A 16,006-nucleotide genomic window follows, 5' to 3' on the forward strand; every position below is an offset into this window, starting at 1 on the left:
AAAATTTTATCAACCAAAATAGTAATATAAAATTTTGACAAAAAAAAATAGTAATATAAAATTATATGATTACATTTTCTACATTTTTATTATGACGTTTGGCTTTACTTTGAATATGAAAAAAAATAATTTAGAGTCAAATGATGATTTATTTTATATTGTATAAATAGTATTTTCTAATCAAATTCGACTGAGTTGAAAAAACATAAACAAAACCGAACAAAACACAAACCAAATCAAACTAAAATCTAATTAACCTAATCGAAAATAAACCAAACCAAAGTCAAACATAATCAAACCAAATGTAAACAAAACTAATTTTAGTTGACTTTAATTAAAAAATAAACCCAAATAAACTAACCGAATTGAATCTAAATCAAACCCAAATTTAAATCGAAATCAGAACTCTAGCAAGAAGTTGACTGTCCACGTAGGCGAAAATAATCGGCCAATGAGAAACTATATTTTTCCCATGTCACCTCTTCTATTTGTTTTTACAAAATGATCCTTTAACTTTTTACTTAAACAATTATACCGAAAATATTTTTTTAGTGAAACATATTATTTATATAAATATAATTATATTTTTTATTTACATAATACTCCCTCCGTTTTATAATGTAAGTAGTTTTGGCTAAAAGCACAAAGATTAAGAAAATTATTATGTTTTAAAAAGTATTGTATATTAAATAGGTTAGATATAACTTAACCAATCAAAAATAAGTTTATTTAATTTGATTGGTCACACTATACTCAATAAATGTAAAAGTTACCTAGAAATATGAAAACTACTTACATTTTGAAACAAAAAAATTTCCCTAAAACTACTTACAATATGAAACGGAGGGAGTAGTTTGTAAAGAAATATTTTGTGTAAATAATATCATAATTTTATAAAATACTAAAATAAATTAGGCTGGTTTTCAAATTTCACAAAAAAAAATATTATTTGTAAACTTTGAAAAGAATATATCAAGAATATTCCTTTTTAGGAGAGAAAATAGAAAAATACATCGGAGACAAATTCATCTCTATTATGAAATTCCTCTATTTTAGAGAAAAAATAGAGGAATACATTGGAGATGATCTAAGGCATGGCCGACGTAAATGATCGACGTTGAGATTTCAGCTTTTCTGATTCTTACTATTCTAATGTGTCAATATAATTTGAATATTCTCTTTGTTTTATAAGTATTTTTTTGTCTCACTATATAAATTGTTTTTATATTTCAATGTAACTTTATATTTATTGGATATTGTGTGGCCAATTAAATTATGTAAATTACTGTGTAATTGATTAAATTTATATATTAAATGATAGTTTTCTAAAGTAATAACTTTTAAATATTATTACAGATTTTAATTAAAACTGATTACATTTTGAAAAGCTAGAGTAATCTATAAACTAACTCTTTATAGATACGAGGACAAAACTGTAAAGTGGTCTCACCTTGAATTTCTCTCATTATGTGCATCCCTAATTAGAAAAAGATAATCAACAACTAATATTATGTTACTTTCAGTATATTATAAATGGTCGAACCGTAAACCAATTAAGGATGATGTAAAGAAGACATAAAGATGTATTTCCACTTATCACAAATATAGAATCAATTGACAACAACTTAATTATGTTCAATAGGACAACAAAGAAGAGTTTCCATACCTTCTAATATTATAATATCTCACTATATTAGTGGCTAAATCAGTTTTTTCTAGCACAAATACTCGCCACATTCTTAGAGTTTAAGCTTTTATATCTGATGATATTAGTAGTTTGATCAAAAAAAAAAAAAAAACGGTCGAACTATACATTATAATTGGAGATAGAAAACAAACAAAAATCAACCGAAGACTTTTAAGGAATATGAACCAAAAATTGGAAATATCAATTATCTGCAATTAAAGAATAAGGCAATAAAATTGTAAAAAAACAAAATCAAACAAAGAATATACCCAGAAAGAAAGATTTTGTAAAATAAAATCATAATATAATTTTCATAATTGATAGTGCTCAGTTACACTAAAAAGTCTAAATTTACAACATACACAGATTTATTTACATCTTTAATCCTATTATCTAATTAAAATGATTCTAAAAAAAGTGCCAGCATGAAGAGTTAGAAAATATACAATAAAATATAATACATAACGTTAAAAATACATTATCATTGATCACTAAAAAATCATGTTAGTAGTAATAAAAATAAAATGACAACACATTTATTAAAATCATAGAACGGCACGCAACAATGTGTTATTAAATATACAAACTACAAATTAAATATGCTCAACGCAAACTCACATAAAATTGAGACATCATATTTGGATATATTTAAATAAATAATTTTTAAATATATTATATTCTTGATAATTTTAAAATTACTTAAAAAGAAACTAAATTATAAAAATTAATATACAAATAAAACTAAAGCAATATTTTGTAAAGTCAAAATAATAAATGAATAAAAAATATATTATGTTAATAAAATATATTTTAGATTTTAAAGACTTCTAATTCATGTAATATTACAAAATTCAAAATTTGTTTATTACAATTAATATTTTACCATTAGAAATATTAAAATAATATTCTAGATCGATATTCAATTGTCAGTTTTCAACTATTAAACATAAAAAAATATTATTACGTACGCTTTTTTTTAGAGAGGGTTTTATTCGAGATGAGATTCCGATCTATTAAACTAAGATAATTTATGTTCTATACGTAATTATATTGTTTTTACATAACTCTAAAATCTCGGACTTTATTCTTAATATTTTATTAGCTAATTGTATTGCTGATAATAGAAATGCTTACTTCAAACTTTAAATAAAAAAAAATCAAATTTAAAAATTACTTATATATAATTTAATATACAAAAATTCACATACAAATAAAAATGATAAATGTAATAAATTTAAATATATTATCCGCGCGTAGCGCGGAGAAATGATCTAGTTTGCTTAAATGTTAATTAACTTGCTTTCATAATGAGTCTCATAATAACCAATCTTGCTTCTTGTCAATTCAAGTAGGAATATCCACGCTATTTTATTTCAGGTATTGACTATGGTGGATAATAGTTTCAGTTTATTCCCGCCAATCATTGAGTTGAGTTGGAGAATCCCACAAAACCAATCATCTCTCCGTGCAGTTAAATGACTTAAATGCAATAAAGATCTCGCATCAAAAGCTTATGTATTTCATCTGCACGATTTGAAGTAAACTCATATGTTTTATGCACATGAAAAACTAACTACGTTATTAGTAAACGCTGATGGTGCATTAGTTCCCAGGGACTCAATTGACAAACACATGATTAAAAAAAAGTCAATGGTAAGCTTAAGTCAATTATACATTTTAAGTTTCTCTGAATCATTTTTAATTAGGAGTTAGTCAGCTGAAATTCAAAGAATTCTTGAGAGAAAAGCAAAACAAATCTCATGTTGATGAAAAATCTTTTTTTTTTAACAATATGAATAATCTCCACTAAACAAAATGTTCACTAAGTAGCTTAAAGTTTCAATTTTTAGTTAAGTTGTAGTTGAAAGTTTTAAACAAAAATATTTATATTTGAAAGTTTGTTATATTAAAAGGATGAAAGAAAATAATTATTTTTCCTGTTGAACCCGAATCTTTATTAACCAAAATGTATAACTTGTTTGCTAATTATTAGTATCTAGTTAGCTTAAAAACTAGAGAGAGAAAACAAAACAAATATGGAGTTGATGAAAGATCTTTTCTTAAGCCATGTGAATAATCTCCACCGAACAAAATATTCATTAAGTAACTGAAAGTTTATATTTTTATTAAAGTTGTAGTAGAGAGTTTTGAATAAATCTACTGATATTTGAAAGCTTGTTATATCGAAAGCATGGGGAAAATAATTATTTTCTGTTGATCCTGAATCTTTATCAACTATAAAATACAATTTGTTTGCTAATTGTTATGCGTTAGTTATCTAAAACTCAGAGAACTTTAGAGAGAGAGAGAAAACAAAACAAATTTGATGTGGATGAAAGATCATTTCTTAAGCCATGTGAATTATCTCCACTAAATAAAATGTTCACTAAGTAGCTGAAATTTTTGATTTTGTACTGAAGTTATAATTGATAGTTTTGAAAAAAATCTATTTATTTTTGAAAGTTTGTTATACCGAAAAGCATAGAACAAAATCATTAGTTTTCCTGTTGAACCGAATCTTTATCAACCATAAAAATATAATTTGTTTTCTAACCGTTAAAGAGTTAGTTAGCTAAAAACCAAAGAATTCTAGAGAGAAAAAACAAAATTAATACGATGTTGATGAAAGATTTTTTCTTTATCCATGTGAATAATTTCCACTAAACAAAATGTTCACTAAGTAATTGAAAGTTAAGGTTTTTACTAAATTTTCGTTGAGAGTTTTGAATAAATCTACTAATATTTGAAAGTTTGTTATATTGAAAGCATAGAAGAAAATAATTACTTTTCATATTAAACCTGAATCTTTATCAACCATAAAAATATATATTTTTCTAACCGTTAAGGAGTTAGTTAGCTAAAAACCAAAGAATTCTAGAGAGAGAAAACAAAACAAAGCTGATATAGATGAAAGATCTTTTCTTAAGCCATGTGAATAATCTCCACTGAACAAAATGTTAATCGGTTACACATGAATGAAGAAATGAACCTGTACAGATATATGAATCTCACAAGCTTCAAATAACAGGTAAAAAATTCTACACACTGATATTTTTTTATTTTGGGGAATAAAGAAAAAGAATGTGACCTTTTCTGCTAACTTAACAAAACAAATATGAATCATGGGGCCATGAGCAGCTTCTTTTTTTCTCAGATGAAGTTTGGTTTCATAAGGCCTCAGCTCTGCCATAAGAACTTTCATAACTCCTCAGCTCATAGCAGGGTTCAGGGACCACGGACTCTGAAGAACCATCCACATATAAGCATCTCCAAGAATCATCATCAGGAGAACCAGAGTTAGTCATCGACAGAGAGATATTCGACAGCGCAACCGAAGTGAAAGGAGACTCTTCGGTTCCAAAGAAATCTCCAGCGATGCTTATGTTCTCTCCAACAATGTCATGTAACCTGATGTGACTCACGAGCGGGAAAGCATTTTCATCGAAACCTGAATCAGGGTGAGTTCCAAAGCTACCATTGGCTATAAACGCAGTACCAACGTTAACCATATGGATGTTGGAAACATCAATCTCTTTAATGTAACCTCCTCTTCCTTTCGTTGTCCTAAAAGCAATCCCCGATAAAGAGTTGTGCATGTAAGCGTCGAGGACCACGACATCAGATATGCCACCAGACATTTCACTGCCAAAGGAAATAGAGGAACCAGAAGCTGCTCTGAGGTGAACACCTCGTATCTGGACATTAGCAGTAGGTCTTGCGTACGAGATACCGTATTCGTCCCAACCACTTTTTAGTGAAATGGCGTCATACCCCATGTTGATGGTAGAGTCTTGGATGCACACATTATCAGAAGAATCTTGAATGAAGAACAAATAAAAACATACTAAGATTTAATTTCGAAAAGCAGACAAACAAGTTAAGCCAAGCCATAACAGAACAACTAACCAGGGACAATGCCTACGGTGTAAGGAGATTCTGGAGAAGTATTAGCTGTTACTCTATGAATGTATACATGACTGCACAATATCACTGACCAGAGTCAACATTTTACAAAAAAAAACTAAAATAATAATAATAAATAAGGGAATCTTCAGACACAATCTTTACCTGCAGTAAACGGAATGGATAGTATACTCAGGAGCATTCAAGAACGTAATATTAGAGACAATGACATTTTCTGAAGAGACAAACTCGACGAGATGCGGTCGACTGTACTTTAAGGAATGAGAATTAAACCGATCCCACCAAAACAGGCCTTGACCATCTATAGTACCGTTATCACCTATGAGAACACATGGAGACGTAACGTGTGAGTTGTTATCTAGCAGTTAACAAAAAAATTTGACATGAAAGAGGATCAAATCATATATAAACCTGTAACTACTACATCATGTAACATATAGCCGTTAATCAAGCTCATGTATCTCTTCCCCGGTAGATCAATGCCTCGTCCATATGATGGTAACGGATCCGCGACTTGCCAATGCGATGGATCCTACATAACACAGTTTTTATCTGAGGTAAAGCAACAGACTCTGATTCAAACCATCACAAACACACACAAACCTGAGAGGCGAGAATGACGGCGTCTTTCTCGAGGAAGAGAGTGAGGTGACTGGTGAGATTGAAACTCCCGGTGAGCCACCGTCCGGGAGGAACATAGAGCTGAGCGCCGCCTTTATCCGCGAAAGACTTGAGATAGAAGACAGCATTCTGAAACGCGAGCGTGTTCAGCGTTTTACCATCACCTACCGCACCAAACTCCAGAATTGAGACACTGTGTGGTCTCGAGCTCGGTCTCCGACCAAGATCGCATACGTTTCCAGCGCCGTTGCTCTGAACCAGACAGCTCAATGCCAGCAGCAAAACTAATGCCACCTGGCAAAACACTAAAAGAACATATATCAAATGGGCACAGCCTGATGTCAAAATTCAGATCGGATCAATCGAATTGGTGGAAACATAGCGAACTCGAGGAGGCAACGATTGATGGATTAGATTTTTTTAAGCTTTGACTAAAAACATTTCATTCAATCGGAATAGACCAATCACGGACAAGACAGGGGTCACGGGGAAGAAGGACAAGGGACTTAAAGAAGTAAACATAATAAGAACACGTACTTACTGGCATCTTTATTTGTAATAGCAAAAAAAGCTGTCAGAAAACGAACAGATAAAAAAAGCTAGGAATTTAACGCGCCAAATGCAACCTCCTGATCGTGAGAAAGAAACAGAAGGAGAGCCAAGAAGAAGAAGAAGAAGAGTTATGACGACCACAGAGACGAGAGAATTTTCTTGATTTTTTTTTTGATTGAGCAAAGAGTATAAATGATAAATGGAAAAAGAGGAATTATTAATTTTTATAGTATGATATAATTCAGTTGAAAAAAGTATAAGCAAATAAGGTAGGAAAAGATTAACGCCAAAATGACAGCCTTTTTTATGCGTATAACATCATTGGGGATATGAAGAAAAGATGAAGGAGAATAGAAATATGACAGGTGGTAAAAATATATAATATAGAAGGAAGTAAATTTATTTTTGAAAAAGACTAATTTTAGCTAATTTTTATCATTAGTATCCACTAATAAGCAATTAATACCTGCTTGGCTACTAAACAGTTTTAAGAATAAACGTAACGTATTCTCGCCGACAGATCTTCTACATACCAGAGAGAGAGAGAGACATTTTCTTCTCTCTTCTCACCTCACATGGGGGAAAAAAAGAAGCAGAAGAAGAAGAGACAAAAAAGGCTGTCTGAAATTAATCTTTCTGTGTTTTATTTGGAGAAGTGCATGTGTTTGGTCTTTTTTCTTGTAATTCTTTTTCTTTTTTAGATATTATAAAAATGATTTTAACAATATTTGACCTTTCCAGTGTTTTGGTTTTATTATGTCTTTTTCACTGTTTCGTCGCGGTCAGTGGTATACTGTTATTGGTTAGATGTCTAGTTCTTCGGTCCACATTGATGAGTCAGTCCTGATTATTCAACATATTTCTTCTATTACTCATGTTTCTTCTTTACAGACTAAAAAAACACTTCTGTGATGTAATGTCTTTTATTATGTATCTCAATTTCAAAAAGATATACAAAATACTTTTAGACTGATATCAAATTCCAGGGCAAGTTTACTTACATTTTTTATTCATTTACTTCTATACTCTTATCCATTTTTTACTTTATTCACGTATTCTTCTTCTGTTACCCATGCAGCAAACTGTTTTTTGTCAGAATCAAATAATGAACATATGATGTAATTTCTTGTTTGGAGGACTATAATACTATATAGGTTGGGAGACTTTATGTATATATGTTCAATACCTAATATTGAACAAAGTATATAATTTGAATAAATTATGCCAAAAGCATCGAAATTTGAAAAAAAAAAAGTGAAAATAGATAAGAGGATGAGCGGTTAAAAACAAGAGAAAAAAACTTGCAAAGTTTGAAAAACATAGAAAGAGATTTGCACTAAATGAGGGAATATAAAGAAGAAAGGAAACTGCTGTTGGGAGAAGAATGGAATACTCAAAGCCATGTGGCTGGATGCTAAATAGGCCCCACTTCTATCATGCTTCTAACTTGCCAGCCTGTCATTTGTATGTGTATTTTTCCTAACGTTTCATTTTTCATTTTTCATTTTTTCTCATCGCTCGTTCATCAAAGTTTATTCATATTATAGTTCAGTTTTGTTTCTATCTTCTTGTTCGAAGTCAGATAGTTCATTTTTTAAAATCACAATGTTACAGAAAAACATAGTTAGGACAGGAATATAACTGGACTTTGGTTCATTTTGAATTGTTTTCATGAAATATAGCATCAATCATTACTATTCGATTAACACGTTCGGTATGCTTTCGTGCATTGGAAAAAGAATTCACATTTTTGAGTAATCCTGACATGAAAGCATATGGTAAATAGTACTAGTATTGCTCAAATAGCATAAACAAATAGAAACACACAATGCAGCAACCACAAGTGAAAGGCGTGAGGCAATCTTTTGGTACATACTCTCAGTCTCAGGTTATGACTAAAATGAAGGATCAAGAAACTCTTCAGCCTCTCTCTTCCGCATACCACTAACAACAACGATAAGCACAAATCCACAGCGTGGGAAAATCCGTGGTACAATGTTTACACAGGAAGCATGTACTAAGTGGTAACAATGAAAAGCAAAGTTTCCTTATTATTGACCAGTTTTTAAACTTATCCACCAACACTCATTATGTGCTTAATGCAAAGAGGCACAAAACGCCTTCGATTTCTCTCTATATCTGAAGAAGAAAAGAGAGTAGTTTCCGACAAAAAACACTAAGGTGATTGTTTTCTCAAACAAGGATTCAGAAGAGAGATGGGCGTTGGTTTAGAGAGTAGTGGAGTCAACCAGCGCTTCCGTAATCTTCTTCTCCAGTTCCTTTGGCTCGATCCACAGAGAACTTTGCTCATGCAATAGCTTCTTTCTCGCTTTCTTCTTATCTTCCCTTTTTAGTCCCGTCATTCTCCAGAACTCCAGCTTCTCCGCCCTTTCTTTCATCTGCAATTTTTAAACAAGAAACCGGTCTATGACTAAGGCGTTTCTCGGATCGGATTGCAACTTACAAGAAAAACACTAGACCATTACTGCGACCAATAGACATAACATAAGGAACTCAAACTAGAATCAGAAAACTAGAGTAGCTACTTTGCAGCCACGAGTACATGAATACTCCTTTGTTATGAATCAGCGAATACTCCTTTGTTTCCTCTACCTCCATCTCAAACAAATGGAACCTCTAAACTAATAAGTGTCACTGCCTTCAAAATAAGGTAATCCATCTTCTGTTCGATTAACATGTAACAGGCAAAGGCTCTAAACAAGAACAACAGGTAATGCAGAGATATTATTATGATTATACGATTCATCAAAACCTCCACTTAAGGTTAAGCCACACTTATCCAATCCCATATCCATATAACTCACCATCTCTAATTCAAAGACCTCTCTTCCACTGGTTGATAACAAAGCAAACAATACCTTTTTATTTAACAGTAAACACTTATTCAAGAATCATCTCACACACTAGACTTAACTACACAGAGCCTATAAAGAAAGAATAGTGAAACATACCAAAGTTTTCCTGAACTCATCCTGGAAGATCTTACGCTCCTCAGCTCTAACCTTAGCAGCTTCAGCTTTCAAACGCCGCCTCTCCTCATTAGCAGCCCTTTCAGCCACCAACCTAGCCTCATCCTTCCGCTGCTTCTCCACCCTAAGCATCTCAATCTCATGAACGTAGTCCTTGCGATACAGACTCACTTTCTTCGCGTAGTCTCTCCTAAGCTGCGCGAGCATCCTCTCCGCGTCCTTGGGATCTTTCGGGGCCTCCCAGCTGCCTATGTAGCTCTCCGGCTCGAGGAAGCTGTGCGTCTCCTGGTGGTACCTGTGGTGAGTCGCCGCCTCAGCGGAGAAAGACCTCAAGGAGTGTTTGGTGACAGGGCCTTGCCTGACGAGACGGCTTAGTTGATTGCAGAGAGACATTGTAGTGAATCTGGAAGGATCTACAGAGATTCAGATCTATCGACAAGACGCAAGGGAGAAATGGGAGATTAGTATTGGTAATGAGAGGAAGAAGCTTTTACCTGAGAGAAATGAGTCTGCGGAGATTAGCGACCGTCTCAGAGAGAGAGAGAGAGAGAGTGTCCCGGCGAAAAACAACAGAACGGCGTCGAAACGGCGTTAAGACAGAACATAAAGTGTGCGTTTTAGGGTTGGGAGGAAACAAAAAGATCGTATTGTGTACTTTATTTTCAATAAACTTTTGTGTTTCCTATGACAATTTCTAAACTTTTCGGCAAAAAAAAAAATGTGTTACAATTAAATTTTTTTTTTTCACTTGATAATATATTACATCTTCGTACAATCATGTCCACTCCGCATACGACCAAAACAAACGGTTCTGCTTACAGTAGTATGAAACTTCCGATAAGCTTTAAGATATATAGCGTATATAAGAAATTGCATAATCTAGAATTCGAATCTCAGATTTGGGTGTAAAAACTTTTAAAACTTAACTAATAAGCTACAATGGTTTTACAATTTAAATTAGTATTCACAAAAGATAATGAATGAGTGTTAGAATTCAATTGTAGAATTTTAAAAATTTGTTAAAACTACATTATTATTTGATTACAATTTTTTTTTATTACAAATTATGGAAATTATTACATAAATTTTGTAAGCAGCAATTTTATTTGTTTAAGAAAAAATGTTTATTTAGCCGTTCTATTTGCATCACATCGACCCTGGTTAATCTTGAATCATGTTGAAGACTTCTGATAAAACTTCACTTTTAATATACGTATTTGATGATAATCATGTTTTGTATAATTTGAAATTTGGTGTGAGAACATTAATAAATTATTAATCAAATGATTTGAATAAAAGGACTTCCACTTAAAATTGTAAATTTAAGAAAATAAAAGAAGCTTAGAAATGTTAAACAAATCCAGCTAGCTAATTTAACGAAACACGGGCAAAATATCCAGTAAACTCCATTACGAGTCTAACGGAATACCATGGGGGAAGGATAACAACGTTGAGAGATGAAACGCACGGTGGCTTTGAAGCTGATTTATCGATGGTTCCCTTACATTTATCTCTTAATTATGCTAGTACTTTTACTTGTATATTCGTGAGTTGAAAACAATTAGGATCATAAAACCTTTTCCGTTGGCAAATTCTGAAATGACTTTCAAATATTATTGTATGCTGATTGAGCCAATTGCCAGTTGGAACATTCTTTTACTATCTCTCAGAAAAGAAGAATACAAAGTGTCGCCTCAAATCTCAACCCCTATTTATCCTTTTAACTAGGGAGTGTATTCAATTGAAAGTTTTATATGATTTATGTTAAAATGACAAATCCACTGTTATTGAACATGTTATTAAAACATGAATTTAAAAAATTCATTTAAAATTCAGTTTTATTAAACTTGACATTTTATAAAGGTTGTGGAATTTTAAAGTTTTTAAGAGATTTTAAAGTGTTTGAATAGAGTTTCTTAGTTAAAAAAATAAAAACTCAAATCCCATAGTTTTAGTTGATATTCTAGAGTGGTTTAACAAAAATCATTTTATTCTCTGCAATTCCTTAAAATCATCTAAAACCTCATTAAAAATCAAATCATCTCAAATTTTAGATTGAATACACCCCTCCCCCCTAAGTGATTTTCCCGTGCTCATGCCAGATACAAATATATACAAATAAATATATTATAAATTATTAATATTCTAATTTTAATGTGTATGATTTATTTTAAATAATATTATATTATTTTAATTAGACATATAACTTGAATATGTAATATCTATTTCATGTGGTTATTACTTCGGTATTGAATTGTATTTAATTCTCCAAATTTAACCATAGTATAATTTATGTGCTGATATAGATTAATTTTTTAATTAATTTTTATTTTTCTAAATTTAGTCTTTGGTCTTGGACTTAAAAATATAGATTGTTTAAATTACTCATTTTTGGATTATAATGAATTACACACATATTTTTTCAAATTGAATCACAATTACTTTTGATTATAGCTAAACTAAATTTGAATATTTTATTTATTTCATTAGTTCAGATTTTTTATCTTAAATATGTATATATACTTCCGTAAATTCTTTTATATAATTTGATGGATTTGTAAATTTTTAAAAACTTGTAGTTAAAATTTTAACAAAAAAAATATGTGAAAATGAGTAAACATCTCAATCATATCAATTATAAAATATTTTTGGTTCATCAATGATATTTTAGTATCTGTTATTTAAATTACCTTTTGTAAAAATCTGAGAAAATAGACTGATATAAAGAAAACAATATATGTTTTTTTAATATTATGTTTTAAAGAGATGATTATCTTTTTAACATCAAAACTGTTATTTTTACACTTTTTTTATGAAATCATATTATATATAAAATATATTTTCATAAAATATGTTTTCTTTCCTTTTTGTAAATATTATTTTCGTTTTTTATTATATAAATATTTTCTTTTTTATTATATATGTTATTTAGATAATATATAAAAAAGAAACTAAAATTTAAAATTTAATTGGCAGAAATTATTAAAAAAAAATAATAATGGCAATTTAAAATAATAGTTTAATTTATTAAGAATACATTTGTAATTAATCACTTTAAGAATTAACATGAATGCGACACATATGAAACTGAGTTTTCAAATAATATTATAGAGTGTATAGTATTTGATATGTGTATATGATCTTAGACCACTTTTATCGGTAGTATCTAGCGGAGTTTCAACAGATTAAAAATTATAAAAAATGTAAAAGGAAGAGTGAGGTGACAGATAATATCTCTGAACAGAACCTCTTCTTCAGTTTTAAGACCCTCTCCCGACAGATGTTTGATTGCCAGTGGTCTGATTTATTAAAAATAAATAAAAATAATATTCTAACGGTAGTATCTAGCCGAACCTCTTGAACCTTTTCCGACAGATGTTTGACTGCTAGTGGTCTGATTAACTATAAATAAATAAAAATAGTTATACGATAATAATACTATTTTATTAATTTTTGAGGAAAAAACAGATTCAATGCGATGTGGATGCCCTGTCTAACTAGTTAACTATTTTATCAATTTCTCAAGAAAGAAGAGATTGAAGGCGATGTGGATGCCCTGATTAACTAGTTAAAAGTTGAGTTAAAAACCGCTAAGCCATTAAGGCTACCCTTCGTACTAAATTTCTCTTGCTCCCACTTCTCCTTCGGCGTCTTATAAGTTGAGTTAGTACCATTGAGATTGACGTCGATAAGCGTTATGTTCTCACAGGCCACGACAGAGCTGCACCTCAGATTCACCCCGAAATCACTTCTGTACGTTCCTCGTATGTTCTTGAACTCTATGTTGCTCAGTTTCACCAACGATGCCTGCATGCATTTTCATTTCTCCATATTTTTGTCACCGAGAACATACAGCTAGCTATAAGCAAAAAATATTTTGTAACTTACAGAGGTGGTGTTGCAGCTATTAGAAGGGCAATACTCTTGATCAATGATAATGGGATTAGAGACATTAATCATTAAAATGTCCTCGAACGTTATATCACTAGCTTCGCTCGGCGGTGATGTAGGCCATGTCTTAATCCTAACTCCGTTATCAGCCCCGTTAACGGTGCAGTTTTGAAACTTAATTCTTCTCACTTCTTCCTCGTTCTTAACCTTCCCCAAGCTCCCTATACTGCACACCAAACAATTTAATGGAACCAAAATTAAACAATGAACAAGATTGCTCACCCTTGTAAAATGAAAAAGAAGAGAAGGGTATTATCATCTTTACTAAATACCTGAATCCATGGCCTGGACCACAATGTGTGCCGGAGACAAGCACATCAAGACTCCCAGTTGAGATGGAGACGCAGTCGTCTCCGGCTCCAATGGTTGAGTTGGTGATGTAGATGAAAGAGGAGTTATGAACGTGGATCCCATCGGTGTTAGGACTGTCCCATGGGGAGCTGATACTAACGTTGTGGACCGTAACGTTGCTAGCAGAGTGTAACCGAAAATGAAACCCTTTCGCATTTGATAACGAAATGTTTTCGATTATCGAATTTGACACGTTGTCCAAGCTCAGAGACTGTACGTTTGACATCAAACTAACACACATTCATATAAATGAAGTATTTAATATAATCATATTAATTCAAATTTACTAACCGTTATGAGTTTGTCACATTTGGAGTCCTCGCAACTTTTTTGTTTCCAGGCTTCAACGTCGCCTCTACCATCTAAGTTAGTACTTCCGTACAAGAAGATATCGTTTAGTTGACTAAAACCAATCCATTGATTCGAAGGAAAATCCTTAATGCCCGTTGGAGCAATTAGATCTCCTGTAATCTCAACTTCCATGGTTGATTCAGTGCGACAAGGGCCCTTGAACTGGATCTCGCCCACTAAGAATCTACCTTCCGGGACGTAAAACTTTGATTTTCCTTGGTGGTTGCAAGCTGCCCACCATGTCTTCTCAAATGCCTTCAATTATGAAAATTATGTAAGCCATATAGGTAATAATTTATGATGTGTCGTAAAGAAAGAGTAAATATAAACTGTTACAAATATTTAAAGAAGTGAATTTGTAAATAAACTGACAAGAGTGTTGTCTGTGTCCGCGTTAGGGCTGGCTCCGAACGTGGAGACATCAAAAACTTCATATGAGAATGATGGACCCATTGGTTCTTCAGCATATCCATAGAATCTATCATAAAAAGCTAATATTTTGTTTGGAGAAACAAATATTAAGAAGGTAACGAAGAACTTAACGACAATGATAAAATTACAGTTAGTCATCTTTGTGATACAATCTTCTTAGATTTGTGTGCTTTGTCTTTGGCTATGACTTTCTTTTAAAGAAAGAAAATTAGAAACAAAATCTCAATAAGAAAACAAAATTAGAAACAAAATCTCAATTACCTACGTTATCAACTTCAAGTGGAATGTATGACCAATCGTCCAAACTAAAGATTTTATTACAAAACTAGAGATTTCACACGTTTTAAAATTATATTTTTTACCAAAATATAATTAAATGCAGAGAAAACATCACATGGTATTTCATTTTTAAACGGAACTTTGTAACAAAAGAAAACAAATTACTGACAAAACTACTTATTTTATTAAAATTTTAAATTCTACACACTAGATTTGATCCCGCACAATCGTGCAGATATTAATTTTCATGTTTATATATATTTTACATAATTAGAATATATGTATATAATTATTTTAAATATAACAATTTGATAATTTTCATGCTGTAAGTTAATTGATTATTTCAAATCATCACATATATTTGATATTTTTATTATATATATTTTAAAATTAATTTTTATTCAATTATTATGATCCTGATCCATAATTCAAATCGCTAGATTTCCTTTATCAATAATTTTTTTATGTTTATTCATTTAAGATAATAACTATATATATATATATATAAGTTTAAGATAAGTTAATTTTATACATGAATTATCTAATTTACTAATTTTTTTTTTGTTGAAATTTTAAATTGATTATCAACAAAAAGAAAAAATTACAGGCAACTAAAGTTTATGCTTTCAGAAAAACAAACAAAAGATTTTCAGAAGGGAATTAAGTTACGATTGCTGAGAAGAGGTCCGAGCTAGCCATCTCTGCATCATGTCACTGTAGAAGCTTGGCTTCCGCTTTCGTAGGGAGGAGATCCTGTTCCTAATGGTCTTGTCGATATATCGGACCATTTGGGCTGCGCTAAGGGGATTTCCCTGGTGGCGTCTGGTGTTCCTCTCGCGCCAGAGACTATAGATACTAGCTTGGAGAG

The 16,006-nt window shown here is 31.3% G+C and overlaps 3 protein-coding genes across 6 annotated transcripts; all 3 read right to left on the minus strand.

Annotated features, from left to right (window-relative positions):
• Positions 1 to 4,591: 4,591 nt before the first annotated feature.
• Positions 4,592 to 7,125, minus strand: LOC106348874 (probable polygalacturonase). Of its 3 annotated transcripts, none has more exons than XM_013788694.3 (6): positions 6,770 to 7,125; positions 6,215 to 6,537; positions 6,023 to 6,143; positions 5,756 to 5,930; positions 5,594 to 5,664; positions 4,592 to 5,504 (listed from the first exon to the last, which is right to left on the minus strand). In XM_013788694.3, the coding sequence occupies exons 1-6, from the start codon at positions 6,777 to 6,779 to the stop codon at positions 4,855 to 4,857; spliced, it is 1,350 nt and encodes a 449-aa protein (XP_013644148.2). In that variant the 5' UTR covers positions 6,780 to 7,125; the 3' UTR covers positions 4,592 to 4,854. The 3 variants fall into 3 exon arrangements, with proteins under 3 accessions (XP_013644148.2, XP_013644150.2, XP_013644149.2); XM_013788696.3 differs by having other exon boundaries at positions 6,215 to 6,526; positions 6,774 to 7,068; XM_013788695.3 differs by having other exon boundaries at positions 6,774 to 7,015.
• A 1,684-nt stretch (positions 7,126 to 8,809) lies between these two features.
• On the minus strand, positions 8,810 to 10,468 carry LOC106348875. 2 transcript variants are annotated; one of them, XM_013788698.3, is made up of 3 exons: positions 10,269 to 10,468; positions 9,757 to 10,177; positions 8,810 to 9,183 (listed from the first exon to the last, which is right to left on the minus strand). In XM_013788698.3, exons 2-3 carry the CDS (start codon positions 10,165 to 10,167, stop codon positions 9,013 to 9,015), a joined length of 582 nt encoding a protein of 193 aa, XP_013644152.2. In that variant the 5' UTR covers positions 10,168 to 10,177; positions 10,269 to 10,468; the 3' UTR covers positions 8,810 to 9,012. The 2 variants fall into 2 exon arrangements, with proteins under 2 accessions (XP_013644152.2, XP_022543643.2); XM_022687922.2 differs by having other exon boundaries at positions 9,757 to 10,187; positions 10,269 to 10,433.
• Positions 10,469 to 11,008: 540 nt separating this feature from the next.
• LOC106348877 (exopolygalacturonase) lies at positions 11,009 to 15,476 on the minus strand. Its single transcript, XM_013788700.3, has 5 exons — positions 14,800 to 15,476; positions 14,368 to 14,682; positions 13,998 to 14,287; positions 13,663 to 13,891; positions 11,009 to 13,581 (listed from the first exon to the last, which is right to left on the minus strand). The coding sequence occupies exons 1-5, from the start codon at positions 14,995 to 14,997 to the stop codon at positions 13,339 to 13,341; spliced, it is 1,275 nt and encodes a 424-aa protein (XP_013644154.2). The 5' UTR covers positions 14,998 to 15,476; the 3' UTR covers positions 11,009 to 13,338.
• Positions 15,477 to 16,006: the final 530 nt, after the last annotated feature.

The sequence above is a fragment of the Brassica napus genome, chromosome A6, assembly GCF_020379485.1.
Source record: "Brassica napus cultivar Da-Ae chromosome A6, Da-Ae, whole genome shotgun sequence".
NCBI classification, from domain to species: Eukaryota; Viridiplantae; Streptophyta; class Magnoliopsida; order Brassicales; family Brassicaceae; genus Brassica; species Brassica napus.